This window comes from Impatiens glandulifera, chromosome 3 (genome assembly GCF_907164915.1).
Source record: "Impatiens glandulifera chromosome 3, dImpGla2.1, whole genome shotgun sequence".
Lineage (NCBI taxonomy): Eukaryota > Viridiplantae > Streptophyta > Magnoliopsida > Ericales > Balsaminaceae > Impatiens > Impatiens glandulifera.
In genome coordinates this window covers 13713565-13730542 of record NC_061864.1, presented here as the reverse complement: position 1 = coordinate 13730542, position 16978 = coordinate 13713565, and the positions used below count along the sequence as shown (strand labels likewise).

Here is a 16978-nt window from a genome sequence, read left to right as displayed (position 1 = left end):
GTGCTCCCCGCTATCAATTTCTATACATTTTTTATACCTGTTTCTACAGCATTAACAAATTTTACTTTTATTTCGTTTTCAAATAAAATCATTATGTACATTCATTAAAATGGGGAATTTGATGAACGACACTAAAATGTATTTAATGGTTAAAAAAAAAATAGGAATTATACATGTCTCTATTGAGAGACAGCGATGGGAGAGCGATGGTCTACGTGGCCGGGCCGCCGACATATGGAATTAATAAATAAATAAATATATAATAATAATTAAGACGCGCTTGTAAAATTTTCTTTCTCCTCTTATTAACTAATTTCTCTCTCCTCTTATTAAATAATTATCTCATTTATCTATATTTATTATCTTAAAATAACTCAATAATTTACAACAAACTCTCACATTAAATATTTTAATAATATATTTAAATAAACTCTAAACTCAAAACCTTAAACCCTAAATCCTAAACCCTAAAACATATTGTCACACCCAAAATTTCATTTTAGACCGAGTAAACTTCGGTCTAGGCAGAAACCAAGGGCCCAGGTCAAATCGGGGCCGGGGCCGAGGTTAAATCTATGTCCCGACCGAAGGACAATCTATGTCGCGACCGAGGGGGTCCGACCGGGGAGTCCGACTGTTTATATTTTCCAGCCCTTTTTGTTTATGGCAAGCAGGTGACGAGGCCTTTTTATTATTATATTATTTAACTCAAATGATGACAAACAGGTGACAAGCCCTTTGTATTATTATATTATATACTTAAGTGATGACAAGCATGTGACCAGCCATTTTTATTAGCCCATGCCTAAGACCAGCAGGTGACAAGCCCTTTGTATTATTATATTATATACTTAAGTGATGACAAGCAGGTGACCAGCCATTTTTATTAGCCCATGCCTAAGACAAGCAGGTGACAAGCCCTTTGTATTATTATATTAGTAAACCCAACAGGTGACAAACAGGTGACCAATTTTCTTTTAGTACTATATATAGGGCACCCCTTCCTTCATTATATTCTTTTCCACCATCTCTCTACTAAGAAACCAGAGGCACACTTTTAGAAGCAAGACCATAGCACCTTTAGGAGCAGGATCATAACATAGCAGCAAGGTCATCTTATAAGGCAAGTTCTTTTCTCAACTCATCTTTAGAAACCCACACTTGTTTATATAATCTGTATTTGCAAAGTATATTCTGTTTTCAAAGGCATGATCGGTTTCAAAGGTAAGTTCTGTTTTTCCAAAAGTATAATACGTTTTTATGGACCATGAGTTATGAACTGGATGGATCTGGGCAGAATGCTAGCCAGGTTGAGCTCTGGTAGTCTGAAGCCAAAATATGTTATGGGGGTTCGTTCTATTGGGACTGGACTTCTGGGACGAGCTCTAGAAGATCCTACCCACATAGACAAGTGTCTATTCAGGTTGTGGACTTTAGGGATAGACTCCGAAGAGTGCCCTTCCAACTATGTGCTCAACAGGATTCCTAACTTTCAGGATCAGCTCTGAAACGCATATATGCAATCTCTCTCCAGACAGAAACGCATATATGCGTATTTACTATTCATCCTGCATAATTTTTTTTTAAAATTTTATTTAAGTCCTTCAAATATATTAACATTTTAATTTAAATATTAAACTTGTTTATATAAATTATTTGATCTTTTAATTTTTAATTTTAAGATAAAAAGTTATAATATTTTTTAAATTTATAATTAAATCATTAAATTGTAATATATTTGAAATTTTATTTTATTTATTTTATATTTATATTTTATTATATATTTTTACGTTATATTTTATAAACAATACGAATAAATATAAAAAATACATTAAAAAAATTATCGTGAAAAGATATATAATTAATTTTATTAAAGGAATGAGAAAAGATTAGGGTTAAATATATAAAGTTGATAAATATATAGATAATATTAATAAAGTAAAAAAGTTAGTGTAAGAAAGGAATATTCTAAGAATATTCTTTTGAGTTTTGAAATGTGTTTTGGGTTGGAGATGAATTAGTGTTTGATGTGATGTTTACTGCATTTTGGGTTTGATAATGGGTTTATGGGTTGGAGATGTTTTTAGGCGGCAGATAAATATAAATATATAGACAAGGCCGGCCGGCCCTAGGTAAGTCCCCTTTACTATACATATTATTTATATATAATAAATTATATATAACAGTAGATATAATGGTTATCTAATCTTATATATTTTTTTTTTAAATGATCCTTTGTGACCACATAAATATTTATTTATTTTCTATTTTTAATTATTTTTTTATTATCGGGGAGATTGACTTGAGACATAAGAATCTTCAACAAAAAATTTAGATATTATTTATAACTCATTTTTTTTTATCTTAATAAAACGCACAAAACATTTGTTTGGTGAAAGAATTATAAAAAAAAAATCAGTAATATGTTTTCAAACTTTACAAAAAAAAAAATTATAACAAAATATTAATTTTTATATAAGCTTAATAAAAAGAGTTTCAGAAATATATGTCTTAAAATAGTTATAACCAATAGTAACACGTTTTTTTACTATTTAATGTATGTTTAAGTGTTTTAAATATATCTAACCAACCATATGGTGTTCTATTTGATAGAGTAACTATTATTAGTATCAAATATACCATTCACACATGAATTACTTAAATACATCAAAGAATAACACATTAGTTTGTGTATTTTGTTCAATTGTATACATATTTCATTATTTGTTAATTATGAATTATTTAAATAGGAATGGAGTATTTATTTATATATAAAGCTATAAGAAGAAGAATTAAGCCAAGTCTAACTAAATTATATGTACGGACAAAAGTTGACAAGAATTTTTTTCTCCAACTACTAAAGGGAAAATAGTTGACTTAATATTTCTTTAATATGTAAAACTCTCATGCCAAGAATTAAAAAAAAAAAAAAAAAACATGTAACTTGTCAAAAGGCCGTGCCAAATTTATTTAATCATTGTACAATTTCAATAAAAAAAACAGCTATAAGACAAATATAATTAGAATATCCTTATCGAATAATAAATTATTTAGATGCAAAATTTAGAAAAATATGTATATTTTGAACTTCCTCCAATAATTCTTTGAAAACATGTAATTAAAATTGCACAAGCTTAATTTCCCTTTTTCCAATTATAAATATTAAAATAGATTTTATAAATAATTAATTTTTTATTAAAAATTATAATTTTAATCAAATATATAATTACTCCAAAGCTTTCGTTTTTCAAATCTATAAATTCATTCACACTTTAATCAATCCTATCACAATTCATTAATCAAAATATTAAAATACACTATATTTCTTTCCCAGAAAAATATTTTATCATTATATATTAATAATTTCAAATCATTTTACAAAAAAATAATATCCTCAAAATAAACACGAATCAATATATATTCTATAATAATTATAAATAAAATGAATAATAAAATTTATAAAAAAAATGAATAAAATTTATAAAAAAAAATGAATAAAATAGATCAAGTAAAAGATAAGTAAAATATGTGCGTATTTTTTATAATATATAATTATTTGTTCATGTTTGATATACCAATGTTTGGTTTAAAGTGTAGGAAAAAAATTAATATTTTTTAGATGATTTTTTTTCAACATTAATTTTTAGATTTTTGGCTAATAGAAAGAAAATTTGATACCAAATAAGTAGATGCATGCTCTCTAGCTACTTAATTACGTCTCTCTAATTAGATATATGTAGCATTATTAGCATGTGATTATATATTTAATAAAATAAATAATGATTGATTAGTGATCATTGATCGCTACCTTTATTTAGATGCCACTTAATTTACTATTATTATTTTAAATTATTTTTCCTATATTAATTGATATAAAATATACGGGAAATTTGACGAAATGACCCTAAAAAACAACGCCAGTGCATAAATTTAATTGCGCAAATGACCGCTTTAAAATATTTTGATGAAATTACCTCAGTCGCGTAACCCGAAGTGCACGATCGTCACGCGAAATGTACGATCATTCTGAATTTTTCACCGGCTTTTTCTTCGCGAGACGATTATGCCCCTGCGTTACGCAACGAAGTAATTTCGTCCAAATATTTTAAAGGGATCATTCGCGCAATTAAATATATGCCTCGTCATAGTCATCTAATCATATTTTTTTTTGGGTCATTTCCTCAAAAACTTGATCAAGACAATATATCATATATATATATATAAGTGGAATTATTTTTATTGTCTAAAGTCAACAATTGTCTGATGTTTAATGTATTATTTTATATAATTAAGAAATTAGTTTGATGAAGATTCAGCTCCTTTAGACGCCTTAACTCATCAAAAGAAGGGCAATAATTCTAAGGGCCTCAAATAGGACAAGTGTAGTTGTCTTACATATTTTCTATTTATTAATATTGCACACTGAATAAATATAATTACAATATAAGTCAAAATTAATTTTATTATCTTTTATATATGACTTCTTCTCAAAGGCAAAAATATAAGCATTGAATTAGAATGCTCAAATAATAAACCCAACTTTTGAATGGTCTAAATAATCCATTGAACTTAGAACTATTCCATTTTAAAAACAATGTTTTCCATTAATTTTTGCCAGGTGAAAGTATATATAATAAATGCAATTTGATCAATAATTAAATATTAATTGTCACAACTAATTTGAAAGAAAAGAGACAATTCTGATACACTATATTATAAGAAACACTAATCTAGCAATACACTTCATCTCTCCTAATCTTTATGAAGAAGCACAATAAATATTGAGCAGTTTTGATGGTGCCATTAATAGATTATTTCTCCAAAATGAACCATCAAACGTTATAGTGGTACTTAGTAACGATAATAGGGTGAATCGGGGCACGAAGGTTTCTAAATATCCACCATGTCGGGTTCAGAAAATCCCTATATGAAACACCATTTACACCATTATTTAATTTTTATACTAAAAACTATTGTATACATGAATTAATAGTCTATATATATACATATATATTAAATGTGATCTTTAGTATCCTTATTTTGAAATAGTAAAAGAATATATTAAAATATATAGTCTTTAAAATTGGATAACTTTTTTTTTTCTAAAAAAAAATAGGATTTCTTTTAATAATTCTGTAGTGTTTGAGCCAAGTCTTCTCATTCAATTCTTTCGAGACGGATTAAAATTACCATATGCACCTAGACTGAAACCAAGAAGACCACACGAAAGACGTAGTTGTATAGCGCACATATGTGAAAGGGAATAAGTTGTTTAAGCGTCTCTTCTACGGGACACACCACTAGGAGTTCATGTTGTATTGTCTATGAAAATTGGCCAATATAACTGGAAACATATCAAAGTCCGAATTTTAATTATGTCGAAATCACAAAATTATTTAATATAACACGAGAAAGTTAGTTACACTTTATATATGTTTCGATATTCCGAATAAATAAATATTTATTTTTCCCAACTAAAAGTAAAATTTGAATTTTTTTAATGAAATGATTATAGGTTTATTTTTCTCAAAAATAAAATAAGAGGCAAATGTTTGAAATACATCATGTATTATTGGTGATTATCATTAATTTATATGACAAGTCTTTTTTTAGTTTACAATAGTTAGGAGGAATAATTTCATCACTGGAAAGTTCAGTAGATTATTTGAACATATAGTACAATTTCAGTACATTATTTTACATTCATTTTATTTCCTAACAAATTAATACTTTTCATGAAAAAAAATAGGGGTCAATATACAAATCCTTATTAATTAATAATATCGTTTACTAAAAAAAAGATACTATTAATTATTAAGAATTGATTAAATAATTAACAGGAACTTAGAGAATATTACCATCTCTTTCATTATTATTACCCTATAAATGACAACTATATAATATTGATACAAGTATGCATATCATCATCATCATATCATTATCTTCTGTGTTTCTTGAAATAAAGAAAACTAATTAAGGATCAATGGTGATGTGCAAAGAGGCCATGGAGAAAGCAAATGCAAAGCAGAAGAAGGGTTTGTGGTCTCCAGATGAAGACCAGAGACTTAGAAGTTACATTCTCAACCATGGCCATGGCTGCTGGAGCTCTATTCCAGCCAAAGCTGGTATGTCTCTTTATTTGGAAATTAAGTCTATATATATATATGCAGATGATTGGTTTTGATAATTGCATTTATATATATATAATTATTAGGGTTGAAAAGAAATGGAAAGAGTTGCAGATTGAGATGGATTAATTACTTAAGACCCGGGTTAAAAAGAGGGATGTTTACAAAGGAAGAGGAGGAGATGATCTTAACCCTTCATTCCATTTTAGGCAACAAGTAAGACATACCATCCTAATTACCTTTTTTTTTCATTTGTAATTAGAAGAATTAAGTAAGTATTAGTTAAACACTTAATTTATTCATTTGAAGTATTGTGGACAAATATATGTATCACACCAATTGAGATAATGTGTCACATTTGATGTTTAACAGATGGTCTCAGATTGCACAATATTTATCGGGAAGAACTGACAACGAGATTAAGAATCGTTGGCATTCGTACTTGAAGAGGAAGAAGAAGAACCCCGATGATCATGATCAATCTCATATCGAAACATTATCACCACAACTTGGACCAAGTGGGGTTACAAAGTTCTCTCCATCAATATCAACAACATCTTCTTCTTCTTCGACTAGAGAAACCATTGCTTCAAATGATAGCTTTGAAACATTGAAATCTTCCTCAATCCAGTCTAGTAATAATAGTAGTAGGAAATCACCAAAGCTTCTATTTGCAGAGTGGCTGTCACTAGATCAATTCCATGCCAAAACTCTTCACGATGAGGGTCTTGACCAGGCAGTAACCGCAAATGATTTCGATTTTGAAGGCACCGTTTTTAATGAGTTTTTACTAGAGGAGGGATCTCACAACGACCTGCTAAAATCGGAGAATTTATTTGGAGAAGACGATTTTCTTGGTTTCCAATCATCTGGCCGGGATCATTTGAGTAGCAATTTCTTGATGGACATTAATGATATTTATTAATCAACACCCCTATTAATTACAAGAAGGGTACATATATTGTTGTTGAAGCAATTTCCACCAAATTAAAGTATATATATATATTGAATGATATATTGGAATATATATTAACCAAAATTGTAACATATTGAAAGGCCAAATATATATTGATGCCTATTCTTTGATTTGAACATTAATTTCATGTGTATTTTATGTGCATATATATCTTTTATGTTTTCTTTGATACATGTTTATAAGGCATAAAATGAGAACTTTGTTGTCAGTTTTAAATTAGTAAATAAATAAATTTGAATGATATTGTGGTAATTTACTATTTTCCATTTTATGCATAAAACTCGAATTCATGACCATAGGTAAGAGTTGATTGAATTAAGAAGGAGGTAGAGGTGCATGAGACACGTACGTCATGGGCAGCACGTGTCACTTGAAGGCTTCCTGGATAAGACACGAATCATTCCACGAATGCAAGACAGTTGCCACGTGTACGCCAGTCCTGCACTCTTAGTACCTTCTGTGTCTGTCTGTCTGTCTGTCTGTCGTATAATATATAAGAATATGAAAGGTTGTGTCTTGTTTTTCGGTAATATTGTGAGTAGAAGATGGAATCCCAAATGATGCGTCCCTCCTCAGGTATTATTTATTTATAATCTGAATTTGCTTGTTTATTATATAAAAACAATACTCTTCTTCTTCTTTTTGTAAGGAAAAGAAGAAAAAGAAGAAGAAAATGAGAAAAGTGTGGTGAAGAAGGTGAAGGCCGAGGCTAAGAAGATAAAGGAAACCCTGAGAAAGCACGGCCAAAAGGATGAGGATGAGGATGAAAGCGCGACACTAGTAGTACCGAAATATGATGATGATGAAGAATTGGGTAAGGTCGACAACGGAAAGAGTAGGAATGAGACTTTAATGGAGGAAATGTATGGTTCCAACATTATTACAGAACCTCCGCTTAGGACTTTTGCTCAATGGGAAGATGATGAAGAACAAGAAGAAACCAAAAACAAGGCCTCCGAAATCATCGGTGGTGGTGGTCGACATTAATAGATTAATTTACTAGTCATGTACAATGTCGTGTCGTCGATGCCTGCCATAAAATGTTATAAAATAAAACATGTTTGGTTAGTTTTTATTACATTTCATTTAAGATAACATAATGTTCAACAAATTCTAATTACAACTGCCCACCTTTCCAACTATGATCCATATAATTAAAGTGTCTTCGTTAGCTTTTTATGTTGGGGATTTTAAACCGAAGATTATTTAGATATACTGTATTCTAGCAATGTGAGATGGGTATGTTTGGTTAGTTGTATTACATTTCATTTAAGATAACATAATGTGAGATGGGTATGTTTGGTTAGTTGTATTACATTTCATTTAAGATAACATAATGTTCAACAAATTCTAATTACAACTGCCCAACTTTCCAACTATGGATCGTTAGCTTTTTATGTTGGGAATTTTATACCGAAGATTGTAATATAGCAATGTGAGATAGGTAAATGCACAGGTTATCCGAGTCTAAAACAGAAGATCAAGCACCAAGTCTAAAACAGAAGATCAAGCACAAAATAAACGTCGTGGAAAACTCTCTCAACCTGGAGGGGAAAAAACCACAGGATCAACCAGCAAATTTCACTATAAACAAGAAACGAATACCTATACCTAAAGTTGAGAAACGGATACCCAAAGTTGAGGTATACAAATAGAGAAAACCAATTTCATTCAGACTCAAGCTAGTCTAGATATAAGACAAATGTGAAAATGTAAGAGATTTACTGCCTCCTTCTCTTTTTCTTCCTCTGTTTTTTTCTCTTTTATTTCTTCTCTTTTTTGCAGAATGTCTTCTCTCTCTAGAAGTGATAGAATAAGCAATATTCTTAGGTTTTTCTTGTTTAATTGAATGCCTGATTGGGCTGCATCCAAAGGCCCAACAATCCCCCTTCAGCCCACGGAGAGAGGCACACCGATCTTCAAGTCATCATTTGGTATTCATACCGACAAGTCAACAACAGAGCTCGAGCTTGTCTTTTGGAACAATCTTCGTAAACATGTCTGATGGGTTCTTATCCGTGTGGATTCTCTTAACCAATGAAACCTCACATTAATATGTTTAGTTCTAAAATGATATGTAGCATTTTTGCTCAAATCTATGGTACTTTGGCTATCACAGAAAACAATTGCATCTTCTTGTTGCATACCAAGCTCTATAAGAAATCTAATTAATCACCCACAATAACTCTTTACCAGCTTTAGTTGTTGCAATGTATTATGCTTCTTTTGTTGATAAAGCCACACATTTCTGCAACTTGGATTGCCATGACACAGCTCCCCCTGTAAAAGTAAACACATAACCCGAAGTGAATTTTCTGTGATCTAGATCTCCAGCCACATCAGCATCTGTGTAACCTTCTAACACAATTTCACCATTTCCAAAACTCAAACACAAATTGGAAGTTCCTCTTAGATATCTAAGAATCCACTTCACTGCTTCCCAATATTGTGCTTCCCAATATTGTTTTCCTAGATTAGAGAGGAACCTATTTACCACACCGACTGCATGCTCTATATTTGGCCTAGTGCAAACCATTGCATACATCAAACTCCATACAGCTGAGGAGTATGAAACACTTGACATTTCATCATTTTCTTTCTCTGTTGATGGACATATCTTCTTGCTCAATTTAAAATGGCTAGGAAGTGGACAACTTACTTCCTTTTCTCCTTGCATGTTGAATCTTTCAAGCACCCTTTCAAAGTACTTCTCTTGTGACAACCAAAGTCTCTTAGCCTTTCTGTCACGAGTAATCTGCATTGCCAATATCTGACGTGCTTGGCCCATGTCTTGGACATCTCTTTCTTCAACATGGCTATTATCTGAGCATCATGTCCTACAATCAACATATCATCAACATAAAGTAAAAGGATTATAAACTTTCCATTAGAAAATCTTTTGAAGTAAACACACAGATCTGCCTTGGTTCTCTGGTACCCATGACTCATCATAAAAGAGTCAAATTTTTTGTACCACTGTTTCAGAGCTTGTTTCAAACCGTATAGACTCTTCTTTAATTTGCAAATTCTCTTTTTCTTTCACTTCAAATCCCTCTAGTTGCACCATGTAGATCTCTTCTTCCAAGTTACCATGAAGAAATGCAGTTCATGACAGGACTCGAGGAAGAAGCCCCGGCTAACTCCGTGCCAGCAGCCGCTTGGTATTACTAATCTCTGTGCTGTGATACTAAATTAAAATCGAAATGCCAAAAAGTAGATTTCCCCGCAAGAAGAGAGAAAGTTAGTAGGGAAAGCTATCTACATTTTCTGCTTTCAGCTATAGATACTTTTAGGCCAACTAAGAGGAAAAGCTCGATAGGAAGAAAGATCAGCAGGGTTTATGCACGAAGACCGCCTTTTTAACTTAAAGTCTGGTGGGAGCTGCTGTGAAGAAGTCCGAGCATACCGTTAACTATGCTATAAGATGAGCCATATGCAAACCGAACTGGATTTCCTTTTCGTGCCATATGCGCTTAAACTTGACTTTTCCCCTCTTTTTTCCCAAGGCGGAAGGAGGCCTATGGGCGGCGAAAGGAGAGATGTTACTTTTCATCTTCAATAAATCCCTGAAAGAGAGCTCAACATGTCATCACCTGTAACCTAAAGAGTGATTTCATAACTGAGAATCAAATGTTCATGTTTTATTTCCTTCTCGCGCTATGAAATAAACTTGACTGCCATGGCGGAGAGTTTTGGAAAACTCTCGGCTAACCCAATAGCAGATTCCGCAGCTGCCACCGTTGGAACCAATGAAGCAAATGATTGACCCATCATATCATCCGAAGATCCACTTATTAAAGAAATGACTATCAGGAACGAAGTAATCCTTTCTTTTTTTGTCCCCTTTTCTGATTCGAATAGAAAAGAAAGAATGGAATAGCAATAAAAAATAAAAAATAGATCTTTCTTTTTCTTTCCTTCCTTTTCCCCCGATGCATTATCTAAATACCAATTTATCTAATCGAGTGGGGATTGACCCTGCGAGAGAGAGTTCGTGCTCCAGATCTTTTTTATGTTGGAGGAGACTTTCCAGCCTTTGTAGCCCCTCGGCCTCTTGCCAATAAACTTTCCGGCCTCATATGAGAATGGAAAACTTGAGCATTTTCTGGATCGGTGGATGAAGAATCGTTCACTAAATAATTTATTGTTAACCATGTTCCCAGAAAAAAGATACTTTCGAGAAAGGACGAGTACGACTGAACCTCGCATGGATTTCTTTTTACCACAATCAGCCACCCTTCCTTCTATTCTTTTTCCATAAGTCAAGCTGGCTAGCCAAAGCTTCTTGAATGACCAACTCTTGCTCGTCCTTTTGGCCCTTTACTTTGAGTTCACCAACCGAAGATGACAGTTCTTCCAGTCATTTCACAAGTATGATCATACATTCAGCAAATAAGATTCAGTCCCTCGATTTTACCTTTGATAGAGTTCGTGAAATTCTGCCACTCTACTTGCTGTCGAATTGATTCAAATCATGTGATGCTTGAATGCATTTTCATGATGTTTTCGTTTTGGGGACCTGCTCCCCTTCCGTAAATGGTTATCGGTACTTTGTTTGTGCATTTCTTGGACGACTTTAGTCGCTTTACTTGGTTTTATCCACTGAAGAAGAAGTCGGATACTTTTTTTGCTGAAAATGAAGTTTTTTCCTTTTTTTTTTTCTTTCTATAGTGGAGATAGTCGCACGTAATGACAGATTACGGCCATATTATTAAAGGCTTGTGGTAAAAATTTCGCTCTAGTGCACGAAAATAATATTCCAAAGCTTTTGTATGTTCTCCGTTTCTTGTGTGGATAAGGCCTATGTTATAGAGTATATAACTTCGATCGTAGGGATCAATTTCTAGTGGCATAGCTTCATAATAATTTTGTAAAGTTTCCGCATAATTTCCTTCGGATTGAGCCGGGAGAAGTTTTTTTGTAATTTTTTCATCAATGCTGGCCCAGTCGAGGCTCGTCCATGCCCAATCCCAATGGAAAAACCTGAGATTTAGCCCTAGCTCTAGTTTCCACTCGTCTTCCCCAGTCCCTGAAAGCCCTTCCGGTGGCCTAGCCCTCTTTCAAAACTCGAGTCTTAAGTGACTTGAATCGTTGACGAACACCTGCGCTAATAAGACAAAGAAATTGGGAATGCCTAAACTTTCTCGATAGGATTGATTCCCATCACAGTCGGAGGCGAAGGAGACAAGGGTGAGGCACCAAACATGTTCTATCCTCAACCTCCACCCGTCATTAGTAATCTCAATTCGCTTTTCCTATTAACTAGTACACTGCGCGCTACAACTAGCAGCCCCTTTAGACGTAAAGGAAAAGGCTAGCGCGGGAAAGGCTCAAAGGTAAGATTAGGTTTTCTAGATAAATGAAAGGATGAAAGCAAGTTTCGCCATTAGCGAAAAATAAAATGATCTTTATCAGGGAATAAGGCGGACCGTAAAGAAGATAGATTTTACATCAAGTTGCTCAAGCTCAAGGTCTAAGTTAGCTACTAGACCTAACATTGTACGAATGAAAGTCATCTTTACCATTGGTGAGAAAATCTCCTCAAAGTCGACGCCCTGTTTCTGTCCAAAACCCTTTACAACAAGTCGAGCTTTGTACTTCATAATTTCTCCATTTTCATATCTCTTTAGCTTGAACACCCATTTGTTTCTCAATGCCTTTCGGCCCTTAGGAAGTTCCACCAGCTCATATGTGTCCATCTCTTGCAATGAATTCATCTCATCTTTCATTGCATTCTGCCACTTAACTTTGTCTTTATGAACTTGTGCCTCCTGAAAACTGTTTGGCTCTCCTTCTTCTGTCAATAGTATATACTCTGAAGAAGGGTACCTTTTAGAAGGTTGGTGCTCTCTTTCATATCTTCTTAATGACGGCTCTTTTGGCTCCTCTTGATGATGTTGCCCCCCCTGCTCAGAAACATCATAAACAGTCACATCATCATTACTAGCATTCATGTTAGAAGTTTCCTCAGTGGCTTCTTCATTATGTTCATCTCCATCTGTTACTGTTGATTGTACATGTGAAGGAATTTGTATGAGTTCTATGGACTAATCAACTCTCTCTGACTTCTCATTGATTTCTAGATTTATCCCATTCTGACCCTCGAAGAACACAACATCTCTACTTCTAACAATTCTCTTCTTTTCTAGGTCCCATAATCTGTACCCAAATTCTTCATTTTCATACCCAAGGAAAATACATGGAATTGCTTTATCATCCAATTTGGATCTTTGTTTTGCTCCTTTGAAATATGCACATATGTTTTGCATCCAAACACCCTTAGATGCGAGTATGAAATATTATTCTTAGACCATACTCTTTTTAGTACTTCAAAGGAACAGAGGGTGACATGTTTATGAGATAGCAAGCTGTGCGAACTGTTTCTGCCCAAAACTGTTTTGACAACTTTATCATCTTCAGCATGCATCTCACTTTTTCTACAATGGTGCGATTCATTCTCTCAGCCACACCATTGTGTTGTGGAGTTCCAGACACTGTTTTCTCATGTCGAATTCCATATTTTACACAATATACTTTAAACTCATTGGAGGTATACACTCCCCCGTTATCAGAGCGAAGACATTTCAGCTTATTGTTTGTCTCTCTTTCTACCATGACATAGAACTCTTGAAAGTAATTAAATACCTGATCTTTTGTTCTCATGAAATAAACCCACACCTTTCTAGATGCATCATTAATAAATGTTAGAAAGTATCGATTGTCACTCAATGACTCCTCCTCAAAAGGACCACACACATCAGAATAAACCAAGTTCAGCACATTTTGTTTCCTTTCTGATGTTTGACTAAAAGAGACTCTGTGTTGCTTACCAAAAGGCAGTAGTCGCATAGATCCAAAATCTCATGTTTGGTTGAGGGCATGTGAAACTTTCTCACCAGAATTTGTAACCCTTTCTCACTCATGTGGCCGAGACGTTGATGCCATAGATTTAAAGAGCTTTCAGCTTGTACTGCATTCAACCCATTCTTGAGTATCTTCACATGGGTTCTGTATAAGGAGTTCCACGACTTCCCTTTTGCTACAATCATTGATCCTTTGCTGAGATTCCATTCTCCACTACCAAGGTAATGCTTGAATCCATCTTTGTCCAATGCATCACATGATATCAAGTTTAGACAGAAATTGAGAATATGTCGCACATCTTTCAGTGTTAACTGATGTCCCAGCTCTGTCTGCAAACAAATATCACCAATACCCATAATGTTCGAGTGACTAGTATTACCCATCTTCACTATACCAAGATCTCCAGCCTTGTAAGTCACGAAGAACTCTCTATTTGGTGTAGCATGATAGCAAACACATGTATCAATTATCCACTCAACTCTTTGGTGACTTTCTACATGTAGATATTATTCTTTTTCACAAGAAATAATCACTACATCATCTGTAGTTACTGTAGCTGTGGTATTTCTGATCTCATCATCTTTCTTCTGATTTTTGTCTTCATTCTGTAGTCTTTTCAGGCTCTACAATTTTTCTTCATGTGACATTCTTTACCACAGTGATAACACTATCTTCCTTTAGATTTTGATCTGCCTTTAGATTTGTTATGGCCTCTTGATTATTGTCGTTATTCAGCTCTTCTCATGTTCTCTATGACAAGGGTTTGTGCACTATTTGTATCAGTTGACTTCCTTCTTGTCTCCTCATTGAACATGATGTTAGTAACTATACTCATAGTAAGAACACCATTCGAAGTTTCATTACTGACTGTCACAACCAATGTCTCCCATCTGTCGGGCAATGATCCCAAAAGCAATAAGGCTTGCAGCTCATCTTCTAAGGTCATCTCCATCACTAACAATTGATTAATCAACCTTTGGAACTCATTTAAATGCTCAGCAACACCTGCACCTTCTTTGAATTTCAGATTTACTAACTTTCGAATCAGAAACGCTTTGTTACTTGTTGTTTTCTGCTCATACAATGACTCCAGCTTCTTCCACAACTCATGTGCACTCTTCTCACTTGCTACATGGTGGTACACGTTATCATCAAGCCACTGTCTGATTGTGTTGACTACTTTCCGGTTCAATTTTGTCCAATCACCGTCAGACATATCTTTTGACTTTGCACTATCTCCTTCAACCGGCTCATACAAGTCTTTACAATAAAGGATATCCTCCATCTTGGATTTCCAAATCTTTCAGTTATTATTTGTCAACCTGATCATTGTGTTATTGCCTTCCATCTCAACCACAAAAGCACTCTTCAAAAAATAAATCTAATAGCTCTGATACCACTTGTTGGGAATTTTGAAACGAATATGACTTTTATACTGTAATCTAGCAATGTGAGATGGGTAAATACACAAGTTATCCAAGCCTAAAACAGAAGATCAAGCACAGAACAAAACAACACCAGATTTACGTGGAAAACCCTCTCAACCTGGAGGGTAAAAAACCACGGAGCCAACCAACAAATTTCACTATAAACAAGAAACAGATACAAATGTTCTTCTCAATTTTAAACCCAAAGATTAAATATACAAACATAGAAAACCAATTTCATTCAGACTCAAGCTAGTCTAGATATAAGACAACAAGAAATTGGAACCTGAAGGTGAAAATGTAAGAGATCTACTGTCTCCTTCTCTTCTTCTTCCTCTATTTTTTCTCCATTATTTCTTCTCATTTTTGCAGAATGTCTTCTCTCTCTAGAAGTGATAGAATAAACAACATTCTTAGGTTTTGCTTGTTTAATTGAATGACTGATTGGGCTGGACCCAAAGGCCCAACATTTTAGTGATATTAAATATGTTATCAAGACTCTTCCTTCCTTGTCAAGACCAGAGCAAAGTTATGAATGTTGAGACCACCCACAAGCATCCCGTAAAACTGTTCATACTTGCCCAAAACCCACCACCACGAATATATTCACTACATACATACATTCCCGCCCAGTTCGCCAAGATCACCTGTGCTTCTCCGCCGCATTCAAATTCAAAGAAAACCCTTTTGGAATTTTCAACAAATAATCAAACTGGTAATTTCCCTTCCCATGTTGAGTTTTGTCTTTTTGACTTTCATATTTTTACAAAGTCAACATAGTATGATGGGTATAATTAAGTTTTTCTAATGGAAGATATCATTTTATATTATTCAACATTTCAAGTTAATATTTTCGTGAATACGACTTGAAACTAAATATGAGAGTTTTCGGAGGAAAAAAATTATGGGTACAATCGTCTCAAATGATTCATGTTAGACGCATTCTATTTAAAAAAATAACATTACAATATATTATGTATATATATATATATATATATATATATTTCTTTTAAAAAAACAGTATAAATTTAAGAGGGTGATATGAAAACAAATCTGGGGAACGAATCCCCGTGGCATGACATGTATGTAAAAAAACAATTATTTTTGTTTTCCTTTTCCACGTAGGATAATTTTCCCTAATTTTAAACTCTCTCTCGTTTCCTTTCAAACCTTCTCTCTCTTCAATTTGTCTCTGCTCAAACTCCCTCTCATTTCCCTTAAAACATTCCCTCTCTTCAATCTATCACCGCTCAAACTCCTTCTCATTTCCGCTAAAACCCTCAATCTCTTCAATCTACCACCGCTAAAACTCCCTCTCATATCCGCTAAAACCCTTAATCTCTTCAATCTATCACCGCTCAAACTCCCTCTAATTTTTGCTAAAACCCTAACCCTAAATATCTACTACTATTCAAACGAAATCCGCTCAAACCTTAATTCTAAGTATTCGCTGCTCTTCAAATGGAATCCGCTCAAACTCTAATCATAAGTTTCTACTACTCTTCAAACGGTATTCGCTCCTCTACTTCTTCTTCAAACGTTATTCAACTTCTTCTTTTTTTAAACGTTATTCAATTTTTTAT

The 16978-nt window shown here is 33.5% G+C and overlaps 1 protein-coding gene across 1 annotated transcript; it reads left to right on the top strand.

Annotated features, from left to right (window-relative positions):
* Positions 1-5983: 5983 nt before the first annotated feature.
* On the top strand, positions 5984-7053 carry LOC124929784 (transcription factor LAF1-like). The gene is made up of 3 exons (XM_047470177.1): positions 5984-6125; positions 6215-6344; positions 6501-7053. Exons 1-3 carry the CDS (start codon positions 5984-5986, stop codon positions 7051-7053), a joined length of 825 nt encoding a protein of 274 aa, XP_047326133.1.
* The last annotated feature ends 9925 nt before the right edge of the window (positions 7054-16978 follow it).